The 25,712-nt window shown below is 42.1% G+C and overlaps 1 protein-coding gene across 1 annotated transcript in view; it reads left to right on the top strand.

The window, feature by feature from the left end:
- SH3RF3 (SH3 domain containing ring finger 3) overlaps window positions 1-25,712 on the top strand; it is a 246,912-nt gene that overhangs the window by 150,018 nt on the left and 71,182 nt on the right. Inside the window, exons 2-3 of the mRNA XM_071430728.1 lie at window positions 3,990-4,265; window positions 10,977-11,072. Coding sequence (XP_071286829.1) covers window positions 3,990-4,265; window positions 10,977-11,072 — 372 coding nt within the window. The remainder of the gene's footprint in view (window positions 1-3,989; window positions 4,266-10,976; window positions 11,073-25,712) is intronic.

Below are 25,712 nucleotides of genomic sequence, written 5' to 3'. Positions count from 1 at the left end.
ATGGCAGGGGTTCCTCACAGTGAAGCACAGGTCAAGAGCTGACTTGGAGGAAGGCAGTGGGCTGGTGGTCACTGCTGAACTCCTCACAGGACAGCCAGGCTGCCACCACATTGGTGCCTGGATGCAGGAGTGGCCATTGTGAGGCTGAGTGGCACGGGGAGAGGAGCAGCACGATGCTGCTGGGGCCAGGCTTGGAAAGGGAGTTCCTCTCCATGGGCATAGTGAGGCAGGAGATGCCAAGATGGGGCCCCATGGATGAGCAGGACTTAGGTGGTGGAGCAGGGGATGAAGTGCATGCCAAGGGTGCAGTGCAGAGGCTCAGTGTTGTCCACCAGCAGCTGGTGTGGCAGTGCTCATGCATGGAATGGGCACAGGAAGGGTAAGGAGGTTTTGCTCTGCTGAAGCAGGGAGGAAGAGGAAGGTGTGAGCCTCCTGCAGTTGCTGGAAAAACACCTCTATGTGCTTTGCCTCCCCTGAACCTTGCCTGTCTCTGCTTTGCTTAAGTCTGATCTCTGGGATGATTCTTTATATCCTGGTTTAGATTAGAAGGTTTTGTAGGAAAGACCACGTGGACATTCTGAAGGTGATGATTTCTGACTGAAATGCTGCTGCATGGAACAAAGACCTGAGTGGAAATAGGACAGGGCAAGAGCTGAGGTTTTGAAAATAAAATGGGAAGGCCATGCTCACCAGCAGGGCTTGGGGAGTTTGAACATCAGTTGGACATCAGTCCTGGCCAACCTCTTTTCCTTTGAGTTGGGAAAGTCAAGTGAAGAAGAGGGGAGTGGATAGGCCAGAATTGTCTGCACAAAAAATTATCAGTGAGGAAGATGATCAAGATCAGAGGAAGATTTCTAAGAACCACATTACAACTAGCAAACAGCAGCAGAGATTGTTTTTATTCTATTTCTAAAAGATGGTTAATGCTCCCTCCTTTCAGATGTAGTTCAGAGGAGTTTTCTGAATCTGATCTGCTTCTCACTTATGAATTAACCAAAACTAGGAATAATAAAGGGAAACTTCCAAAAATATGCTTAGAAATTCTGAATAATTGGAGCAGTTTGTTTTTGGAAGTCCCTCCCACTGTCAGTTGCCCAGATCTTCTCTGTGTAGAACAGCTCCTAGATGGCCCACAGACAAGCCCATGAAAGAGAAGAGGAACACAAGCACCTAAACTGCAAATTCCCACATTAGGGTCTCCAAATAAAACAAAGCCAGATTTCAAATTTACATCTGGCAGTTGATTTGTTTCTCTTAAAAGTCTTCATTTGCATCAGGTGAAGTTAAAAACAGGACCTGAATCATCTTCTAGCCAGATAAATTAATTATCAATAAAAGCCCAGCATGTATTGCATAAGAATTTCATTGATGAAGTGTGCAATGAAATAAAATCTACTTTGTTTTCTGTAGGTCTTGGGGCTACTGTGTTGCCTTTTTACACAGTAAAATAAGGCTTGGGAAGAGAAATTGGCTAAAAAGTAAAGAAAGTGATCTGACCTTGAATTGCTACAAAGATCTTGGGAATAGGAAGGTCCTGTCTAGAGTGAGTGATACAGAGCATGTTTCTGGATCAGCAGTATGCACCTGGCAGAAGTCTTACTCTTCCTTTGATAAATTGTCTTCTCCCAGCATGAATTAGAGTAATGGTTCTTTTATTTCTAAATTACTACAAGGCTCTGTAGTCTTTCAGCTTAGTGTGGGGGTTTTTTTCTAGTTTCAAATGAGTAATGCAATCTATGCCTTACCTAAGGAGTTTGATGGTATTGTATGCTTAATCTTTAAAATGCTGTGTAGGGGACAAGGCTTTGCTTTCAAGGGAAATAACCACCCTGGCAGAGAGAAAAATACCAGTAGGATGCTGCCACTGATTTGGCAGAGACTGTTAGCTGGCTGTTGATTGTATGCTTTTTTAGTTATGTTTGAAGGAGCTTCCAGAATAGCTGGTCTTTAAGTGGGTAGCTCCATTCAGATACAGCAAAAGCCAGAAGAATACAGAGGACTTGCAGAGGAACTGCAAATTGCTAATGAGAAAAGTTAGAACTGGGGACACATCTGAAAGAAATTAAATCCCCCTCCAGACATCATGGATCACACTCTGAAGAGCTGTGCCTCTTTGCCTGTCTCCTTCAGTGTGGGCTGTAGGCAAAAAGATCTGTCACACAGCATTCCAAGACCTGCACAGCTACTAAAGCCTTTCCTAATAAGAATGAGTAAGGTAACGCCTGTGTGTGAAGGTGCATTGAAGAAAGTTGCTCTTTGATCAGTGTGATGGTGTGTGCCTGCCGCAGTGACCATCTGGCGCCCAGGAGCGGCGGAGGCACCAGCAGGCAGTGCAGGCAGGGCTCTGCTTCTGCTCCTCCTGCCGAAAGATGCAGGTGGAAGAGCATAAAACCCACTCCACCAGAGCAGGTCCATTTAATGCACCCTTTGGAATTGAACTCTGCTTGTGGCTTTAACAAATACCATGAAAAGTCATCCCAGCTTCTCATTTTCTGGAAGTGCAGTGTTTCTGTCAGGCCACTCCACCTATCCTCTGGGGGAAGCATCTGAGTGTTATTTTAGGCACAGGAATGTCATCCAGAAATACAGGCATTAGAAACACCTGGGGGAATACCAGGGTGTTTTATTAAATATAGCTTTACCTTTTCATTGTCCCTATAGAACACCCCATTGACAAGCATGATGCACAGCAGGGAGCAGACTACTCAAAGGCATGTGTATGCAAAGAAAACTCTGTCATTTTTGCAAATACAACTCTGAAAAAAAAATCCAAACCTTCTTACAGAAGGGTGATTTTAAGGACCCCTCTAACATCCCTTGTGTTGTGTGCTGCTATATATTTGCAAGCTGACTCTTAGTTCAAACTGAATAAAATGAAAAATGGTATAGGATAATACAGCAATACACCTTTTGCACTCCAGCATGGGTTAAAGAACTGTGATAGGACCAAAGCAGCAGGAAGCTGTGTCCAACACAGTTACCCCCTGCTCTGTGGGACTCAGCAAGAAGAGGAGCAAGTAGATGGGGAGGACAGGGGCTGCATAAACCAGTACTTCCACCAAAACATTGTCCATGCAGTCCCAGCCTGGCTGAGATAATCTGCCTTTCACTGAGACAAAATGAACTCTGGGAAGAATTCTTCCCACTTGAGTAGAGTGGCTTCCATCAAATAGGTTTCACTCTTTTATCATACCAAACAATGAACTTCTTAGGCTTTTTTTTTCTCATGGGCCATGATTTTTTAGTAAGTTTGTTTAATTTTTTTAATGACAGTGCAAGCTTCAGAGCTCTTTTTAGTTCTAAAAGAAAGATTTGGGGCATTCTGCCTATTCCACTTTTCCACAAGGACATTAATTCATAAGCAACAAAGAATATTATAACTGTTTACAGTAGCCCTCAGTGAGTAGCATGAGACTTGGGGATTTTGAAAGAAATAAGAGTATTTAGTAACAGAATCAAAAGCTAAACAAAAGGCTTCAAACTCAAAAATGTTTGGAAATGCTCAAACAAACGCAATGAAAAATTACCAATTTGCCAGCTTTTATAACCCTGTGAATCATCAAGCATGTATTGTTTTGTCTCTCTTCTGAGCTTCAGAAACCAAAGCAACCCTGAAGGTCAAAATGTCTAATATTTTGCCTTTTCACACGTCCAAGTTTAGTTGTTTAAACATATAGTCCTGCTTACACAGGATATTTTGCAAATTAAGTGACGCTGCTTGGTGGTGTAAGACGTATTGCAGGTTTCAGCTGAGCTACATGAGATGGACAGTGCCTGCTCTGATGTAACATACCTACCTTCTCAGGCTTATCATCACCTGCACCCTAGTTTTCCTGAGATCTAGCATTATGGGGCAGTCTGCTGCAGTCATTGGGGTCATTTGGTAAATGACCATGGCTGCTCAGTTTGCTTCTAGCTAAACAATGGCTCTAGGAATTATATTGGTGCTGGCTGGAGAGGGCTTAAAGCTGTTTGTTTTGTTTCCCCAGAGTGTTTCTCAGCTTCCCTATGGCAAAGCCCTGTACACATATGAGGGAAAGGAGCCTGGTGACCTCAAGTTTAACAAGGGGGACATCATCATCCTGCGGCGCAAGGTGGACGAGAACTGGTACCACGGGGAGCTCAATGGCAACCATGGCTTCTTCCCCGCCAGCTACATCCAGTGCATCAAGCCCCTCCCACAAGCTCCACCGCAGGGCAAAGCACTTTATGACTTTGAAATAAAGGATAAAGATCAAGACAAGGATTGCCTGACCTTCACCAAGGTAGGGGAATGGGTTTTTTAAAAATGTTCAGCAGTCTGCTTAGGTAGGGAGTGATGGGGCACGTGCGGTGCTGGCAGCTGAGCCAGGAGCACAGGGGTGCTGGGACTGGTGGGACACCTTCCTGGTCTTCCTGGCCTGGCCTCCCTGGCCTACCCTGCACTCTCTGAGATTGTGCCATGAATAGCAAGGCTGGTGTAAAGCTAGTGACGCTCAACAAGTAGAACTGACTACACGCTTCCTGAGAACATTTTTTCCCTCTAAAAAGCATGCATTTCATCTGCATTGAAATGTTCCCCAAGAATTACTCAAATTTCAGAAAAAAAACCCTAATGGAAATGTGTCTTTGAATGTTCCTTATTGAATCAGATGTTCCAGTGTTTTAAGATTGCATTCAGCTTCAAAATGTGTATTGCATCATACCATATACCAATTAGCAGTTGAAATACACTATCATCATAATAGTATTTCCTATTTTAAGAACATAAAGACAGTAAAAAGCAGACATTTAAAAAACGGTCTTTGGTGTTTTTTTAAAACCAAAATGTTTAATAAATTCCTGTTAGAATGAGAGAAAACTGAGATACCGTAATTTCCTTTGGATTTAAAATGTCACGTTTTCCCTTTCACCCCCACCTCCCCACCTGCTTTTTGCCTCCCACTCCCCTCCCTAGCAATTTGTGTTGACCTTAGATGGGTTTCATGGGTATCAAGAAACCCACAGTAAAATAAAGCCTATCCCCTATTGTTAATTTATGGCAGTGAATGCCATGGAGAACCTGTTCATTGTCATTTTCTGTTTTATTTCAGCTGTCTGCGGCTGTTATAGTATCACATAAAGTAATAACAGTTATGCTGAAAATGAATATGAAATAGACAATAAAAATATCCTTCACCAGGATTTTACTGACCTCCTCTTTTGAAGCTACTTATTATAGCTGAATGAATTATTTGCAGCGTGTAATTTTCTCACCGAATGTAACATCTTTTTCACTCATGCAGTGTTTCTCAGCAGAATGCAATTTCCTAGACTGTATTTTCTCATATTTATTTAACAAAGGATTTGTAAGCACTTTTATTCCATAGCAAGTGAAGTGTTTGATTGCAAACACTGCAAACCCTGCGACCAGCCAGCCTCCCTGGAGCCATGAATCTCTGCGAGAAAGTGGGCTGCTTAGTGAGAAGTTACAGCCCTGCACTAACAGAAAGTTGGCCAGAAGTTACCTCTGAGACCTTATCAGTAAATATATATTTTCTGGTGCGTTGTTTTTCTCGCTGCCTGCCCAGAGGTACACTGGTGACTTCTCTGAGATGCAGTCCTCCTTCTCTGCTTAAAGTATTCCTTGCTTGCTCAGTCTTAAGAAATTTAATAGGTATGCCAGGCAGTTGTGGTCTTTTTTGTTACAGCAGGTCCTTTCCTAGACACTTTTGTATTTGATATATTTGGTGCCATATATTAGAAAACCTCCTTTACAATAACTGCCTTTCTATAGTGATAGTCCTCATTTTCTTGGCTGTCCAATGTCATTCTCACATGGAGCATTTCTTCCTGCTGTATAGCTCTACTCTCAATCTCTCAATTTCCCTTGTTTTCACCCCTCATGTTACTGTCGGCATCCTTTTATCCCTGATGACTGTGTTTTCTCCAAGGGGGTTTAGTTTCTCTTCTACTGCTATTTTCTTCTTTAGCTCCTTCCACTACACACACTGTCACCTTGTAACAGTTTTTATGTCCTGCCTATTGTTCTCCCTGACAGTGAATAATCTATTTTTCATCTTGGGACTTCACCGTCATGTTTTCATCAGTTTTCTCAATGCTAATTTTAGCTGTCACCTGTGCTGATGAAGGTTCCTGTTTAGCCCAGATTAAAGATCATCTGCTGATACAGTCAGTTCCTCTGCACAGAGTCCTGAGCACTGCAGTGCTGTAGATGTGATTTGTCACTATGGGCAATATGCATCACTTGAATGTCTCAGTTTGCATCTGAAGATGCTGGACCAGGTCTCAGTTTCATTTACACTATTTGTTCGTTCCTCTAGCAGAGGGGTTACATTGGCATAACACTTACACAAACTAACACAACCTATTTGTGTACTGCAACTCATTTCAGGCTACCAGACACTTGTGATTAGATTTTACCTATAAACATAAAATAAAGAAGAATTTTCCTCTAAAGAGAAGCTACAAGAAGGAAACTCAAACATGGGGATATTCTGTATAATTTTGTTTTGTTGTTCTTTCACTGGGCTTTGCTTTTTCCCATCCCCCTTCTTACTATGCACTCAGAATATCTACTGGTATAGTAAAAGAAAACAAAGGGAGGATATTTGGTGTTTCCTGTTACTAATTTGTTTTGTTATATTTTTCAAAATGAAAATGTTTCATTGTTCCAGATGTGTATTGCAAGGAAATGAAGTCTACTTTACACAGATCTTCATGAGGAGTGCTGCAGGGTGCTTCTGCCATTTACCTATTTTCATCCCCTGTGCATACAACACTCTCCAAATAAAAGGCCAAAGATGTAAATGTAATAATATTTATATGTAAGAATAAAATCAAGAGGGGCAGAGAAAAATCTGTGTTGAATATCCAGTGCAAAAAACAAAGCTCCCACATTCTTTTACACCATTTGGACTGCTCCCTCAAGTCCTCTTCCCAGAGAAGCCATACATACAGGCATAGGGTCTCACCTCTGTTCTCTCCTCTGTGCTGTCTGTAAGATGATAGAACTTACCCAGATTTCCTACCTAATTTGTTTTCTCTCAGTGTTGGGCAGTGATTAGCCAAACCAGGCAGTTACTTTTTATCAACAGTACCAACCAGTAACAACTGGTTCCAGCCTTGGGTCAACTGTGCACCAGTTTAATGACAGTAGTTTCAGAAGTTGTACTCCTGATGTTCTCTAGTATGGTTGGGATCACGCTGTGGCCTACAGAGCCCAATTGCATGCTTTTGGGATATACTTACTGGCTCAGCTTTCTAATCTCTCCTAACATGGTACCACAGTATGGACTTGGGATCCTGCTGTCTCTGTTTTAAAAAATAATCTATCCTTCTCTGGGCTGTGAATGCTGGTACAAACCATGTGCAAGAGGATTCTGCTCTCAAGTGTAGCAGTGCAAATCTGAATTAGTTGCATGGTTGTCTGTTCCAGTCTTACCCTGAGTCCAGTTTCAGCCCACACATTTGTTTTGGTGTTCGACCACCCTTTGCATGCATCTTCACATGGCCATCAGAAGGCTGAGTGATGCTGGTTGATGAGGCTCAAAGCTGTCAAGGTAGCATCAACTGTTCACCATGCTTCATTGCTCATCATCGTTAATAACATCAACTGTTTCCTTCATTTTCCAACACTTTTGATCCCAGCCCACAGTGGTGTCTAACAAGAGCCATGCCAATCTTAGAACCATCACATCCAATACTTGTTCCTGGCTGTGGAGCAGCCCCTTAGCACTCAGTTCCAGCAGCATTTGCTGTTCACAGAGGGACCATCCCAGCAATAGCTGGTGACAGGATTCTGGTGCCAGCTGGCAAGCGCTGTCTCTGGACTCACCAAGCAGCACGTGGTGCCATCGCTGCGATCTCCCCAGTGCTCTAGATGGGGTAGTTATCTCTGCAGAATAGCAGGCACAGCTGCTCTGTATTGCTTCGTTAATGGCCATTAATGACTAGAATAAAAATCAGGCTGTGAATCATGACTGTTATTGGACACAATTTTGTGCTGTTTTCTCAGCAAAAGGATTCATTTCTCTGTCAATCAGATAGCTTTTTAAGTGATTTATCTTTGACTTCTTTTCTGATAATGATTATAAACTGGAACTGCAGGTCCCACATGCCTGTCACAAGGCTGATCCAGCCCTGATGAATAGAGAGAAACTCAAGCAAGAAGGGGAGAGCAAATAATTAAAGGGTCTAGCAACAGGCAAAAAAGGAGCGCGGCATATCTTTGTCCAAACTACAGTGGATACCATTGGCTTTTGAAATGAGATTTGAGGCTTGGATTCCTTTATGCTGCCTGGAAATCAATTTAGTCAATGTGAAATAGTGAAGTGGTATACCAAGAGATCTGTGGCGTTTTGCTATTCATGATCCTTTTGGGAACCTTTCTAGGAATTTATAAGTAGCACAGCTCTCCAACTAATATAAGGTTCTAAAACAGTTCATGCTGAAGCTTTCAGCAGTTCACTGTATAGAATGATGTCGTTGGCTGCAAATTCAAAGAAACTTTCTAGTAATAAAAAAATTTCAAAAGATATTTTGGGATTTGCTGTAATTCTGAAGATTTTCAACACCCTTCTTAAAACTAATTATGTGATGGAATTCTCAAGAATTTGCACTTTGCTCTCCCACAAAAATACTAATTTTGAATGTCAGCATATCTCAGGATGCATTTCTCATATAGGACCATATTCAGTAGCCAGACTTGGCTGAGCCAAACGAAGTTCAGTGTATGGAAATGCTTCCAGATTTAATACATCCAGGGAAGGTAAAGTTGAAAGGGATCTTCAAAGGTCAGCCATTCCCCACCCCATCCTTGAGCAAAGCCAACACAGGATAAACCTTTCCTGCCAGGTGTCTGTACAGCCTGCTCCAGAGATGGGATTGCACAGTGCTTCTAGCAAAATCTGGTCAAAAGCTTCTGGGGTTTTACAGTTCAAATTTTTTTTTCTTAATTTCTTACATGTGTAAATAGTTGCAAATATATGCAAATATTTATATGCAGTGCTGGGTTAATGGTTGGACTCAATGATCTTAGAGGTCCTTTGTAACCTGAACAATCTATGATTCTATTCATACCCATGTGTATGCACTTATACACAAATAAGATTACATATGTGCATGTAGTGTAGACTACATCACATTTTGTGTTTTTAAAAAGCTCTTTTAGGGAAATAGCTGAGCAGATATAAAAAGTAGGAAGACTCATAGCAGGTCCGTGAAGTGATGCAGTCGTTTCTTTTTCTCGTTTACACCTTTACCTAGATTCTAAATTTATGCTAATCGGTCTTTTGTAAGAGTGTTTGGAAGCTTTGCAGAGATGTATTAATGTCAGTTCTTTAAACAGATCAAAAATGGTCTGTGCAGACAGGGCTTTGGAAGGGAATGCTAGCTGTTTCTTCAGGAAATTAAATGCACAAATTCTTTTTGCATCCTTCCAGCTGTAATAAATAGCTGAAGGACTTGGTTTGTAGCCGTTTCTATGAGCTTTCCCCTAATGGATCATTCAGATGAATAATGCAAAGGAAACATTTAAACTATTTCAGAGTGCATGTATTCAAAATGCACATGTTCAAAAACTACAAAGTACAACACATCACATCTCTGTTCTGGTCATTTTTCTATCAAAGCAAATCCATGGTCTGAACATCCTGGATCAGGAATTTGTGGGAGTTTTTTCTAGGTGAGAAGTATCTGCAAAAAAACCAGCTGCCCTTGCCTGGCCATTTGACATCAGGATCTTGTTACATGGAGCGTGGTATACCATACATAGCTCTTATTTTCACAGAGTGGAAATAAAGTGAGGGTAGTGGAAATAAAGTGAGAGTGAGATCGGCAGGGAACTCTGTCTCAGCTTTCTGGAGGAAGAGATTTTCTTCTTTTTGGTAAATTCCTGCACAGGAGCAGAGGAAGATTGGATGCCATGAGGGAACAAAGCTGACTTCCCAGCTTTTCTCAGCCCACTCCTTCCTTTTTTCTTAGGAGATCTGAGCATCCAGGCAGAGCCCCATTGAGAGGGTTGCCTTCTACAGCTGTTGTAGAAAGCAGTGCTGGTTTAAGCCTGGGTTTAGTATGATGACCCCAGAAGAAAGGGATGGTAGCAGAAATCCATTGGCAATCTGAGTAGTTCAAACTGGAAAAAGTCAGAGTTTTGTTCTAGTAACTTGAGCTTTCCTAATTACTTGTACTTTCTGGGTGTGAACTATACCAAGTGAAAATTTGAGCAATATGAATCTGGTTTGTACTTTGCTTTACCTCTTGTTTTATAATCACAAAGAAGTTCATCATCTCCTGAAATTCTTATAAGGTCCCCTAGATTAAACATAATATCAAAATACCATTGGTTTTAGGAAATGAACTTGTATCTAAACTGAAGCTGATCCAACAGGTGAATGCAATTTGGTTTTTTGACATGTTATCTTTGGTTTTTTATTTGCTTTGCAGTTTTACCTTATAATATTTTTTAAAGAATAACTGACATTCAGTGTGCTAGCTGTGTAGGCTTGTTGCTGAGCACCTTGTACTATTCCTTGTTGGAAATGTTTCCAGGAGTACCTGTGCTGTACTGGTGCTTCCCTTTGAATTGTGTTCCAGAGCAGACAAGCATCACAACAGACCCTTGGATGCACAGGGGCAACTTCATGCTGAGGAGTTTTCACCTCTGATTTGTTGGTGACCTCTTGGGTCAGACATTCTTCTCTCCCCCAGTGAAGCCAGGAGTTACCTGTTCCCACCTGCTGTGCTCTGACCCTTGGAGCTGCTGACAGCCAGCATGAGCTGCACTGGTCTGCAGGGTGCTTCAGTGCACTTTGAGTGGGATGCCTGGAAAAAGATGCTGGGACAGGGATGCTGCTAGCCCAGGATTCGGGAAACACTTTTACCTGGCTTGTGACCTCCTCTGTGTACTCACTCTCTAAGCTATCATTTGGGTAACCAAAAATTGGCATCTTTCTAGAAAATATTTGATGATGTGTTTTGTGTATCTCTGATTTTAGGATGAAATTTTGACAGTCATCAGGAGGGTGGATGACAACTGGGCAGAAGGAATGTTGGGTGACAAGATTGGCATTTTCCCTATCCTCTATGTTGAGGTAAGTTTATAACACACGGTAGTGGATGCTGGTCTTGAAATCTTGTGAGGGTTTTGTGCCTACCAGGGCAGGATAACCTCAAATATTCTTATATGAGAAGGAGAAACTAAAACAGAATTACTGAAAAGGGAATTGTTTTGGGTGCTGTCTGCTAAGGCACTATGGTTGTATACCCAATTCAATTTAAAGTGGTCAGCACAATATGTTACATGAACTCCTTCTAAAGGCTTCCCCTTTGGTGTAATCTCCAAAGTGCATAGGGGAAATAGGAGGGGAGGAGGATTGTAGTTGGGATACCTTCACACATCTGAGGACAGATGTGAGTTTTGGGCTGGTGGAGAGCTGTGATCTAAATGCACAGGCCTTCCCAGGGGTCTGTGTCTCAGCAGGGGACACCTGCTGAGGGTGTTCTCTGCCTCAGCAGGGGCTCAGGCATCTCCACCCATGTGCCCAAGGGCTCTCATTCCATGTGTGCCTGACCCATCTTTATCCTGAACTCTTTCCTGTTGTAATTTCCACAGGATTCTTATTTCAGACTAAATGCTGAGACTTCACTTCCTCTGTGCACACCTGTGGTTCCACCTCTTCCCACTGCTGCCCCTCCTGCTGGTGGTGCCCTTCCAGGCAGATGTTGCTTGGGTCCAGGGCTCCAGCCAGCAGTGGGGACCCTGCTGGTGCAGCTCTGTTGTCCAGGTGCCAGGCAGTGTCTTCAAGGAGTTTCCTCCCTCATGGGTGAACCAGGGGTGCAAAGAGCAGATGGGCACCACATGCATGTGCATTTTTGTGAGGTGCTGCCACTCTGCACCCAGTATTAGAGCAGTTCTCCCTAACTCTGCTTCCAGACGTTGTCTGGTGCCTCTTTGCAGTGAAGAATCTCTTGTGCCCACAGCAGAGTCTGCTTTACTGTGTGTGGCTCTGGTGCCTGCCTCTTAAATTACTTCTCCAGTTTTCTTAGTTAGTGATTGGAGACAAAATAGAGATAATTAGTGCCTGGCTACCTAATTATTAACTCCAACAATGACCAATTTGGAATAAACCATCATTAATATACATTGCATTCCCACAGTTGACAAGAACAATAATATTAACACCAGAATGTGTAGGAGCTGTTATTGGGAAACCAGCTGCCTCACACAAGTTAATGACTAGTTTTCTTCTATTCTGAATGTGTGAGACATGTTCAGTTTGTTGTGATTAAATGAGAAAGTTGGGTTTCTTCCAGATTTCATCCTTTTCCCCTTCTTGTCCCTGGAAAGTGCAATACTACTGTCCTGAGTTTTGCTGCAGAAGGAGTGAACTGGGGACCTCTGCACAGCCAGGCACCACTGCACCTCAGCACCTTTCCCCAGCTCTAGTTTCATCTGTAGGCTGGCACTGCCTACGCACTGTGCAGCATCCTGATCCTTCTCCCACTCCTAGGTATCTGTTCTCCATAATTACTGCTCTTGAAGGGTGAAGGCTCATAACCTCAGAAGAACAGCCTGCAGGGAAGTCTTGCTAAAGACTTGCTGAAGCTCTCCAAGCACTAGCACATCCTGGGTGGCCGTGGAGGAGCAGGAGGTAGTGCTGTGCAGGGTCAGAACAGTGATGCTTGCAGATTCTAAAGAGATGCAAACAGCCAGGTGGCCAGCACCAGGGGCCAAGAACACACAGAGGAAGGTCTGCATGCATATACTTTCATACCAGATACACACACAGAGTAGGTAAAGTTCAATTGTATACACTTATGTGTATATTCATGTGCATACACACACAAGTATTTTATCTGTATAAATTTGAAATCTGGAGATTTGAAAGGCCTATTCAAATGAGATGCTTGGGTGCCATGGCCATAATATTTGTGCAGTGATTTGTAAAACCAAAGGGAAGTGATCCTCCACACTACAATACTGGACACCTATTTCATCCACATAGTAGATGAAGGCCTTGTTTTGAATATGAGATGAGCTTATGCAAGTATTCAAGTTATACAATTATGTTGCTGTTGCCAGCTTCAGATGTTACTTTGCAGTAAAAGTTAAAAGGAATCAGCAGGTCAAGTCCCAAAGAAGTTTTTTAAATCTCAGTGCTGATATTTATAAAGTAAATCCATTAAACAAGTAGTACTTGAATCTAAAAACACTCCTCAAGTCTAAGTCCATTAAGTGGTTTTCAAAATCTTGGCAAAATGTGTAGAATAAGCAAAGTTTAATTCTCACAGTAGCCTTCCATTTGTGTCAGTTGATTGGCTGAAGTGTGTGGGATTTCACATGGCATCCTAAGCCCTGCACTCTGCACAGAGTGAATTCCAGCTTGGCAGGCTCTGCTGTCCCCAGTTGCTCCCATGGCCAGACAAGAGCTCTTACCCTTGCTGTGCAAGCCAGAGCTTTGGAAAACAAGCCAGCCACTGAGGACCTGAGGGTTTAGCATGCCAGGGCTACAAACAGTGCATATAATCCTTGTTTTGGCCCCTTGTGGCAACACTCTGTCCTGGCAATGTGCTGCTTTACCCTTCACACAGGTGCTTGCCCAAAAGGCTTTTGCAGGGGCTTACAAAGTTTTTGCAAAGGGTGGTGAGGAGGGATGCTTAGCAAATACCTCACCAGGATCACCACTTCTGTAAAGGAAGCTTTTAGAGCCAGATCCTGGTGGCAGAAAGAGGCACAAAAAACCAGCAGATGTCAAAATACACCTTTCCCCTGCAGTGTTTTAGAAAGTCTCTATCTCAGCATCATGTTTGGTTGTCTGTACAGCCATATGAGTGTAATATGGCTTGGATCTTATTCTTTATTCCTTACAAGTGTTTAACAAGGGTGCTTACATGTCTTCAGAGAGGCTTTTTCCTGCCTCTGTAGTATCATCTCTGTCCCAACCTCAGAGCAGCTACAAGTGGTTAAGGAACAAATATTCACCGCTCACAATGATTACTTTTACAGCATGAGTCACAAACAATATGTTCTGTCAGGGAGAGTTGGAGCTATTGTTTCTTCTTACTTTGTTGCTGTCCTTCATCTTCAGTAGAAGTGTTTGCCTGATAACTTACATTTTCATTTGTCTACAGAAAAAAACCTCACAATATAATGAAGTTGATCCTCAATGTGCCTTCTGTCCAGAAATAAACATCTTGTTAATAATCTGTATGGTTTGACGTCATATTCTTGCTCTGAGGAGTTTTGGACCTCTAAGGGATTCAAAGCCCTGACAAAATTTCTTTTATTTTACTGTCTTCAAGCTAGCTCCTTCATTCTTAATAACTGCTTTTATTATCTCTGTTTGAAAGTTGTGTTCTGCTGCTATGTGCAAAATCGAGAATAATGAAGAATAAAGTGTGTCCTAATAGATTTAAGTAACTGGGAGTGAAATTTGAGGGCAATGGTGTGCCAAGTATTTGGAGGGAGGCATCCTGCTCGGATGGGCAGGAACTGGGAAATTCAAAAATCTGAGCTATTAGAGCAAAATTTCTGCCTGCAAACCCCAGAGCAAAGAAAAGCATTGACCAAGATCAAGAAGCTTTATGAATCAGTGGTAGAGCATGGCAATTATGTTGGGCACTACTGTGACTGTAATATCAGCAAATTACAATTGATGAAGTGCCAACCCATTGTTACAATGTTTTATGGCAGCGGGAGCACTGAAAGCTGTGATTAAGTAATATTAGGAGCTTTAAAGTTCTTTTTACAGAGCAGCGAAGCAGGGTAATGAGGATCTTCTCCTGTTCTTCACAGTCAAAAAGGAAAGAAAAAAGTAGAAAGGAGGTCTGGGAGAAAGAGGGAGGAGGAGAATGGGCAGAGCCGATGGGTTCGATGCCCTGCAGCATAGGTCCAGAAGACTCCCCAGGGAAAATAATTCTTGCAAGTCAGGGTTTAAAAAGAGTTCAAGCAGAAGTGAAAATAAAACAAAATCCAAAAGCAAATGCATTTCTTAAAGAAAACAATGATTTTTCATTCCAAAATTATCTTTGCAAAGCAGACTATCCATTCAAGTTTTGTGCTGTACTGCGGGATCTAAAAGTCAACCTAAAACATCTTAACCATAGAGGTGAACCCGAGCACATTTACCAGGATCCCAGCTGAGGCTGTTCAGCAGTGTCACAGAGGCCCCCGTTCCCAGCAGAAGAAGGTCCTCAGCTGTGTAACCGTGTACTTTGCTGAGAGTAGCCTTCAGTTAGCTGCAAATGAATGCAGATGGTTCACCCTTTCAGTCTGGATGGCAGATTTTGTCCTTTTCTTCTCTATAGGCAGATTCCCAACAGCCATTTCCCACTATGCTGGTGTCCCCAGTGGCAGTTAGCACAGTCACATTATATTGTTGAAAACTCAGGTGTGTCTGCATGTGTATTTCTAGCTCTAATAGCTATTTTGACCATTTTCAACAAATGATTGTTGCCCTGTCCACTTCTTCTTTATCTTTTTTCTCTGCTCGGTCTGTTTGGTTTCTCCTTTCAGCTGAAGGACAGATGGGTCCCTATGGGACTCTCATAATTAATTCAACCTTAATGTCTGACCCATCATTTATTTTTGTGTGGTCTTGGTGGCAGCACACTCTGAATCTTTCTGAGTATCTTTTATGAAAGCCTTCCAAAAAACCTGGAGCATTAGATGTTCATTAAATACTAACGTTTGTTTGGTGCCCTTTTCAAAAAGAATGTGCAATCTCTGTTTTTAAGTACTGTCAAAATGGTTCATTTTAGCCTTGCAAGTATCATTTAATGTGAATAAAAATGGAATCTTTTGAAAGGTAGGTAGATGGAAACTAATGTAGATGATTTTAGAAAAGCTGACTTACTAAATCTCAGAGGAGCAAATTCATCCCAGTTGTAAGTAGGTGTAACACTAATGAGTTAAGAATTATACCCATTAACATCACAATTGATTTTTTTCTGTTCTCTCTCCTTTTGTATGTCAGATAAAAATGGAATAAGAACCTTGTAGAGCTGACAATAATGTAAGCGCTAAGAGATGTTCAGCCAATTTCTGTTGAAAAGCTTTATTGATATGCATTTTCAAGGTTTGTGCATATATTGTTTTAAGAATTTCATTCCTGCACCTTCATAGCTTCTAAAAAGTTGGTGCCACTTGTTTTTATCCTGTATAGAATATTAAGATACCAAGATTAAGATTACCAAGATAGTTCTTGGTATCAGATTTCTGTGTGAATGGAGTACAAAATACAGTTCTCATGCTTCACATTCAAAATAAAACATGAAGAATTTCTGTTGTAGACTGGAAGAGGGACCTCTATTTTCACATCAATCCATGAATAAAACTCATTGATTTAAAGTACTCTTACATGCATACAAAGTAAAGTAGTCTGTGGAAGTTCAAATAAAGATTATGTTAGTCAGGAAAACTAAGAGTATTAGCTGTCAGAGGTGAGAAAAAGATCAAATCTACAACATATTACAATATATAAATATGTATTCTTCTATTATATATCTATTATATATATACACATTATTTTTAATCTGTGGCGCATTTTTCTGCATAACAGCTTGATTTCTTATGTTCCCTTTTGCCTCTATAAATAAAGAACTTTGTGCTCTTTGATTTAATTTCTTATGTAAAATGTAAATTAGTGTGACATTGGGCAGAAAATTTGTCTTCTTTAAATTCGACTGGTTTCCTTTAAGTTCTCTTGCTTTCTAGCACCCTTCATAAAGTGATCATTCATACAGATTCTCTAACACTTTCCTCCCTCTTCAGGATACAAAACTGAGTTCCACTGTCACCTTTTGACTTAAATGTCAGGTGTCCCCTGGACTAGCTGAGCACCTCAGCTCTGTACACCTGTTTGTGTCACTCAGTCCCCTCAGGCTGTGTCTGGACAAGTCAAAGCAGGGCAGCTTTCTGGTTTCTTTGTCAGGGAACACCACATTTGCACTGAAGTTCATCTCAGGTGGGTGCCACCGAGGGGAAGCCTGCATACAGAAATAGGTAGGAGTACTGTCACATTTGAGTCATCCTCCAGCCCAGACAATTATGAGATCTGTGTGAGCCATGGTGAGAGCCAGCATGTAAATTTAGACACAGCTGTAGGTTGTGAAAATTTGCCTTTTGAGAACTGACAGTTTTAGTTACAGGTCTTCTCTTGATTTTACTCTTGCCTACTTTAATTTGAATGAGCTCAAAATTATTTGGATTTATGTGTTAAGACCAATATTTCTATTCATCAAAACCAGATCCAAGTTGTTATCACTTCTTATTGTTTCAGGGTGTGTTAAACCAGAAATTTGTCAGCTCTCATATCCAAAAATATCTTTCCCACCCACCCCTCCTAATTATGAGTAACATCTGAATTTCCTAGACTGTGTTTTGTAAAAATAACTCTCTGGAGCAATTTATAGCAAAAAACAGGTTTCCAGCACAACCAACTCAAGCACACAACCTTTGCAAATAAGCCCATTTCCTGAGTCTTTCAGAGTCATATAGATCAATTCTATATCTGTACAGGGCATTTTTGAAGTGCTGCTGCTTCCTAGATGCCAAGTATTAGGTTCCTTAGGTATCTAAGCTAATCTGATAACAAGACTTTTGTCTATAGCCACAATCCAATGAAGGGCTTCTGGCACTTCCCCTGCAAAATCCTGTTTGTATCCTGCCTGGTGCAAATGGACTGGATATAAACTGGATATAAACTGGGTATAAACTGGCCTACTGTGTTTTGCATCTGCTGCCACTTCCCTGTGCTCTCAGCACATCAGCCCTTCCCTTCACCTCCAGATCACCTGAACCAGGCTTGTGCTTTAATATATGTTTTCTGGTCCTGGGTGCCTTTCTGTCTCATTTCTGTTATTTCTACTCTGAGTTTTGGGTTTTGCCTCAAAGTTTTTGTTCTTCTGTTATGGTTGAAGGGTTGCTTGTATTACAAAACAATCACTAGTGATGATCTCTGAAGGACAAAGTAAATAGATAGCACATCTCTTAGAGATAACTGTTGCCCGTGCAACAAATGTGTTGGACTTGGCAGTGATGCTCAGAAGCTTCACAGCACACAACCACTGCAGTGACAGACCCCAGCAATGGTGCAGGTTTCCAAGCACTAGCAATTAGCATTCCCAAGTGAGCATACCCACTGTCCCACAGGGCTCTGAGAGGGGTCTGGAGCCTATCATCAGTAGTCTATGCTCTCTAGAGAAGGTACTGAAGAGATCTTTTGTCTTTTCTAGCCATTGATCACCTTTGACAGCTTCTAAAGATTGTTTCAGCACTGATGACTTCCTGGGATCTTTTTCCTTTTGAAAAGAAAGTATATTTCAGTCCCACTTACCTAGAGCTAATGCATGAATGTATATTAAGAAGCTATATGTCAACAGATACACTGTCTAGAAGTTAATTAAACATAAAATCCTAGAGGATTTCAGTATTTCTCACACCAGCATTCTTCATCTTTTTTCCTAGTGTTCTTGTTAGTGCATGTTGCACATCTTAATTACCTGCCTTCTTGGGGAATTAGCTCCCTTCTTGGGGAGCTTTCCTAATGCCTTGAAACTCTGAGTGGGGATCTTAAATCCAAATATAGACATGGAGGGTCAGTAGGAGGGTTTTGGGAGATGCCCCAGGCAAACTGGCTGCCTTCTCTGCCCCTTTGCTCATGGGGCTTGGGCATCCAGAGCAAAATGTTTCCATGTGTCTGCCACAGCCCTGATGCTGGGAGTGATCAAAAAAAGTGTGTCCTATATTAAAATCCCAGATTGTGAAAGGACCTGGCAGAGGTGGAAGCACATGTTATCCTTTGTTGTGCCAGTGGCGGGTAAGATGCTCTCCATCAGAGGGACAGGAGGGACAGATGATGAGAGTGACACCAAAAAGGAATTACCAAAGAGTGCCTGTTAGAGCTCCCTCTGATCTTTGTTTTCAGAAGATAGCATGTTGCATAAGTATGATGGAGAGACATGGATTTGACAGATGGACCACTCAGGGATAAGGAATGGTCTGGGTGGTTACATTCAAAGAGTGACAGCCAACACTTTGATGTCCAAGTGGAGAGCAGTGATGAGTGGCATTCCTTAGGGGTCAGTATTGGGACCAATGCTGTTTAAAATGTTCTTTAGTGACATGGAGAGTGAGATCAAGCTCACCCTCTGTAAGTTTGCTGGTGCCACCAAGCTCTGAGGTGTGGTCAACATGCTGGAGGGAAGGGAGGGCATCCAGAGGGGCCTAGGCAGGCCTGAGAGGTGGGACCGTGCAAACCTCACAAAGTTCAACAAGGCCAAGTGCCAAGGTCCTGCACCTGGGACAGGGCAATCCCAAGCACAGGTACAGATTGCAGGAGGAATGGACTGAGAGCAGCCCTTAAAAGAAAGTCTTGGAGGTGCTGGTGGATGAGAAGCTCAACAAGGCTCGGCAGTGCACAATCGTAGCCCAGAAATCCAGACACATCCTGGGCTGCATCCAAAGCAGCGTGGCCAGTGGGGCAAGGATGATGATTCTTCCCCTCTACTCTGCTCTCATGAGACCCTACCTGCAGTGCTGCATCCAGCTCTGGGGACCCCAACATAAGGAAGATGTGAACCTGTCAGAACAAGTCCAGAGAAGGGCCACAAAGTCAATCAGAGGGCTGGAACACCTCTCCTGTGACAGGGGGGCTGGAACTAGATCATGCTTAAGGTCCTTTCTGACCCAAAACATTCCGTGTTTTTATGCTTATTCTACTATGGTAAATAGTCACAAATGTGTCTGAGCTTGACCTGTTGAACTTTTAAGAAGAGTAGTTTGAAGAATAACAGTTTCCTGATAGAATGTAGCGATGAATCGGTTTTACCTCTTTCTTTACTTCTTATTGTCACACACGCTGGAATGGTCAAACTGCTTTTATTCTAGGCACAAAAAGATCAGTGAGTGTGTGTGTATGCTGAATGCATGCTTCAAATAATAAAAATAACAGATGAAGTTGGGTTTTTGCCTAAAAATGTCATTAGCTGTGCCAAAACCAGATGTTGAAGTCTGAAATCCTCTGGCATTTTGTTAGGTGTTAGAGCTGAACATTGAAAAAGCCAAATTCAAAAGACTAGAGGAAGAATCTGCAAATTAAACAGGGGAAAATCAGAAACAGAGGAAGATAGTTGGAATTAATTTGGGAATCTCTATCTTTTCCAGATTTTCTCTAGAACACACAGGACTCTTGAAGGCTGATCCCTTGGTGTTTAGTCTATCCTGTAGAAGAAATTGCATTGGTTTTGCTTACTTTATTCCTTTACAAAGTAGACCAGCCATTGTTTATTTTATCTCCTGCTGCATCGTTTTTGTGTGTAATATGGCATTATTTTAATCTGACAAAAGCAAGGGCTGCTGCCAAATGGATTGTCCTGCTTTTAACTCATGTGTGACAATTCTTTCCTTCTGCCCTCCATGTTCCAGGACTACCAGACATATCTGCATGCTGAGATGAATCAGGGAAGTCACTCTGTTGAAAGCTATTCATTTAAGTTGGAGCTGTTTTAGTTTCCAGTCATATCTGTTACTTTTACTGCACAGTCACATGAACATCCTTGCCGATGCAGGGCAGAAAGAGGGAAGATGGGAAAGGAGGCTGTGTGGTACCTCACAGTGCAGGAAAACATGTCTATGAGGCAGCATCTCCCACCCACAGTTACCCTGCAGTGAGTGCTGCCATTGCACTGTGCTGTAAGCCATCAGGCAAAAATGGTGAGGTGAGGAACGTGAGACTTTGTGCAAGCAACTTCTTCCACCTCCTGGTTGTCCCTTGACTAATCTAATTATTTTATTAAGTTATAATTGTATGACAAAACATACTAGATACTCCATAAACCAGGTTAATAATATTAGTTTTTGCTTAAGTGAGGCTGGAGGGAGTGTCCTGCTCTAAATCTGACTTTGAAGTCTTCCGATTTGTTTAGACACAATTGAATCAAATTGACAGGAAATTTCATGAGAGACCTTTCTATAATAGAATTTTTCTGTAACAGAATTTTTCTGGAAACCTTGGGACAGAGCAAGAGAGGTGCCAGAGCATTCAGATAGTGATAGACTCATGCTGGAGGTATTCTTCTCTTATCCCATGGCTAAAGGGATGGCTCTGAGGGAAGAGGCAGTTCTGTTTTTCAAGAAGAAAGCAACCATGCTGAAGGAGGGGGAACACTCCCTGATGGTCATCTCCTTGATCCCTTTCTCTGGTCTGCTTCAGCCTCAACATAGTAAGGAATTTATAGTAATGACTTCCTCTTGTATCCTTTTCCTAGCCCAGGAGGAAGGACAATGACTCTAACCTTTGAGAAATAATTTCCTCAGCATCTTCCCTCCTTGCTCCAGTCTAGTGCTTAGATTTGCCTGTTCCCAACCAAAGCCTTTCACTTCCATAGGTGCATTGCTCAGGAAAGAGATGTGTGTGGATATATTGGTTTGGTGGATGCAAGATTTTACTATCCCTCAATATATGAACTATGGGAGTGGAAGAAGAGCTATAGAGATTATTAATACTGAATTCCTGGAAATCTCCCAGGCCAAATGAGATCTGAGAGCTCTTGGTACTGACACTGAGATTCTCTGCCCTAAAGCACCTGGGGGGCTGTCATGGTTTAATCCTGGCCAGTTACTGCTTAGGGGTTACTGCTCTGTCTCAAGCACAAGGTTTTGTCCTATGGGGATTCTTGAAGGCACAAAAGCACTCCTGAGGGATGAGTTTAAGGTCGAGGTAAAGGCAGCTCCACAGCATTCCAGTGACACACAGGTCTGCCTTTGCACAGAGGAGCTCTCACTAAGCACATACCTGAGTTTTCAGTGCAGTACTCAGTACACAGTTAACTGTGTTACTTTCTCTTTGGCCACTGGTTAAAGAGGGAGCATTGTACTTTCATGGCAAGTAATAATGACATTGCCAGTGGGAATCACATCCTCCTGAGTGGTTTCATTCATTCATGTAGCTGGCAGTTCTACCAGTCTTTGTCCAACCTGATTGCTGAGCATTTACAAAGACCAGACTCTCATCAGGTCATACCCTGATTATGGCTACAGCCTTTTTGCATCCTTAGCAAATGCAGACTTGCCTCATTCTTGACAATCTGATGCTGTGTCTAATGACATCTGTTGGTACTCCTTCCTTTCTCTCTGGAGTCTTTTTCTGTTCTCTAGAGCCCATAAAGCTCACCCTTACTTGCAACCCTTTGCTTAGTCATTACTCTCTGCCTATTGTCTTTTATTTATTACTGAATGCCAGCTATGACAATCACTTTGTCCATTTTTTAATCCCAATTTTCTTCCATAGTGCTCTGTTCTTCACTGCTGTGATGAATGCTTCAAACATCTGCATCAGAATTGCTCCTCCAGATCCTTCTCTAAAATTGCTCTTGGCTGTGATGGCTAGAGAAGATGTATGTTGTGCAAAATCCTCTGTCCATCTTGCTGATAAGACTGTTGCATTGTATATTTTGTCTATAACTATACATTGTCTCTTGTCCCCATCCTAAATTGTACTTCCTTTGGGCCAAGAGCTGTCATGTTGCTCTTTGTTTGCATAATGCTTCTCACAATGGAGTTCTGATGCGTGGTAGAAGCTTTTCAGCATTTAATGGCAAAAATAAGTATGAATAAATGTTTCTGTGTGACTGCATCACACAACGTGGTCACAGTTTTCAAAATTTCAGTTTCCTTGAGACAACTTGTCTCTCTGCCTACGGAATGTAAGTGCAATGCAGGGCAGACTGTTTTCAGAAAGGAATGCGTTAGGAAAATATTTGAGCTTGAGTAATCCCACAAACAGGAAAAAAACCCCAGTGTTCTGCAGTTTCAGAAAGATTTCCTACTGTGCAGACTTTTTGCTAGCCCATTCCTTTTGCCATCTCAGAGCTCAAACAGCATGGCCTAGAGCAGTGGTTTTCCAAATTCCTTCCACTTGTAGCATACTAGCATAAACAGCATTTGCATATGGATGTCATAAAAGTGACTAATGCTGGCAATCATCGTACTTTATTGCAGTAATGTGACACATGTGCCTGAGCATCCTAAATGATCTGCTCCAAGCTCACTGGGGCTGAAGAAATGGCACACCTCTTATCTAGCAGTGACACCTGTGGCAGAGCAGGCTTGGACAGAAACCAGAACATTGATCCAGCTCCAGATGGGTGTACAAGAGGCAAAGGCACTGGCTGCTTCACTGCATGATTCCACTGCACTGGGTATGCATCCTTTACCCTAAACCAGAAATTAAACCCAAAAAGTTGAACAAGTAACATTTCTAGTTTGTTAGCCAGAGAGTTCAATCTCCTTTTGACTGCAGTTGTTGGAAGTCAATGAAGAGACCTCTCACTCTGAACTCAACCTTGCCCCTAATCATATTTGAACACCTCAGATTCTCCAAAGAGGTCTATAAATGGTTCTTTTAGGTGAGGGGCAGTGAGTCATGCCATGAGTGTGAGGTTGAGTGCTGCCATTTTCAGTCACGAATTTGCAGAGTTTAGGGAATTTATTACAGTTCACCTTTGTCAGATATTTCTTCCACAAGTTGAGGGGGGAGGGTTGTGAACCCAATTGCATCATCATATAGCACAGAAAACTTATTTTCATGTCTTAAGACTAGCTTTCAATTACTGGTCAGGCTTCCAAAAAAAATGAGATGTGCCTGTTGTGCAGGGTGCAATATGCCATGTGCAATGGCCCCTGCCCCATGATGCCATCCCAGTTCATTGTCTGCCTTTTAGCAGTATGACAGAAATATAGAGGTCCCCAAGGTGAGACAGGGCTATGTAAAAATCATTTTAAAATAACTGGTCACTGCATAGAACAAAAAAGGATGCAAATGCTCCCACTGAGGAAAAAGAGCCATTCTGCTGTACCAGGCATCAGCACATCTATGCAGGAAGAAGGTGCTTTAAATGTGCAGGCAATTCAAAGCAGAGTTTGCACTGTAATAACCACAGGAGACACAAACTCAGGCTGTCAAGTCATGTCTCCCTCAGCACAATTCCTTTTTTTTATCTGTGTGCATAGCTAAGAACACCAGTCTCCCTGTCACAGAAACCATTCATGTATCCTGGTGCAGCTGCCCTTTTCAAACACATAATTAATCCCCCATTTCAGAGAAGCATCTCAGAACTCTCCCTCTAGGGAATCATCCCATAGCTTGGTGAAACAGCAGCACAATCTGTCCTGACTCATACTTTCACCCCAACTGGCAAATAGCAAACCCAAAGGCCGGATGCATCTCTCCAAAGACGCAGCAGTTTTGTGACAGATGGCTGACATCCATTGGCTGCTTCCAGAGAAACATACAGTGTGACCCTGGAGCTGGTGCAGGAGCCCTCCACCACAACCAGCAACCTTGCTTTATAGCCAGCTGTAGCAGGAGCTCCATGCACACAGAATCTCACTATACAGCCCCATGGGATGTCACACTGTTGCAAATGCCATGTACCACATGCAGCAGTCCTTTTCTGTCTTGTATTTGGAAGCAGAAGCCAGAACACTGTGTAGAAAAAAGGTGTCTAAATATAGTACACACAGGGCAAAGGCTGTTTATCACAACCCTTTAGTGCCAATATCTGCTTGAATTGTGTATACCTTGGTTCCTTTTATAAGCAATTGAACCAAAACATTTTCTTGGCATTTGCTTTCATTCTTCATTTCCACTTTATCAGAGATAGAGAGTACAGTGCATTTATTTGTATGCAATTCCCCACAGGTAATCTTCAGTTGCAGCACATAAAACTTAATTTTCCCTGATTGCACAAGATTTCTTATTCTACACGAAGTTGTAAATCACTGCAACAAAGACTCCTTGCTTGTTCAGCGTAGGCAAAGCATTGCATTACTTGAAAAATTACTTTGGCTTTCCCATAGGCTCCTTGTGCTGCAATTCCAAGAGCTTCCAAGACCTCCAAGGATTTATCCAACTTCCTGCTTTCTGCAGATAGCATTGATGATGTGAGGTGATGGTGTAGGTCTTCTTCTTATTGCCCACTAGAACACTTTTCTTATCAAATTTATAAAGGACTTCAGCAAATACATGTTTTTGTTTTTTTTTTTTCTTTCCTCCTTATGTCTCATTAAGCTAGAAGCAAGGGTTTTCCTTTAAAAAATGACATGGTATTGTTGCTTCTTTCACACAACCCTGATCATTCCAAAACCAGCCTTTTCAAGAACTATATTTCCAGGAACAAATCTGAGAGTATGAGCAAAAGGGTACAATGTCATGTCTGGTAGCATGTGTGCACAGTGCAGCTATTAGGAAGAGAAGGGTCTCTGCAACAACATGAGCATGATGTTCCTGGTTCACAATCCCATTTATAATTACTTGGGGCCACACACCATAATTTGGAAGCCATTTGTTTAAGACTTCCAGGCTTGATGCATGCATTAACTCTGAAGACATCCTCTGGCCTTAGTTGGTGGGATTTAACTTCCTTAGTTGGTGGTATTTAACTTGGCCATTTTCAGTCAATTCATAATTTTATGGGGATTGTTGATCACTTGAGTAAGCAATAGCACAGGAGCCTTTTGAAACATTAAGGAAGGAAGGAGGTAGAAAGTTGCCTGAAAACTCTAAAAACACAAAACTTGACTCTTTTTAAAGATATTGTGTAGAGTTTACATGTGATCCATACAGGTCTGCTCCAGGATCTAAACAATCTTTCCTAGCCTGTGCTGAAGTTTTTAGGTACAGCTGTGGAAGTTTTCACAAGTGAAGGGCTTTCTAGATTCAGCACAAAAC

The sequence above is a fragment of the Agelaius tricolor genome, unplaced genomic scaffold (genome assembly GCF_023055355.1).
Source record: "Agelaius tricolor isolate 1412-34295 unplaced genomic scaffold, bAgeTri1.0.p SCAF_7, whole genome shotgun sequence".
Taxonomy (NCBI): Eukaryota; Metazoa; Chordata; class Aves; order Passeriformes; family Icteridae; genus Agelaius; species Agelaius tricolor.
Note: the sequence above shows the minus strand (reverse complement) of the source record. Positions and strands in the feature narration are given on the sequence as shown.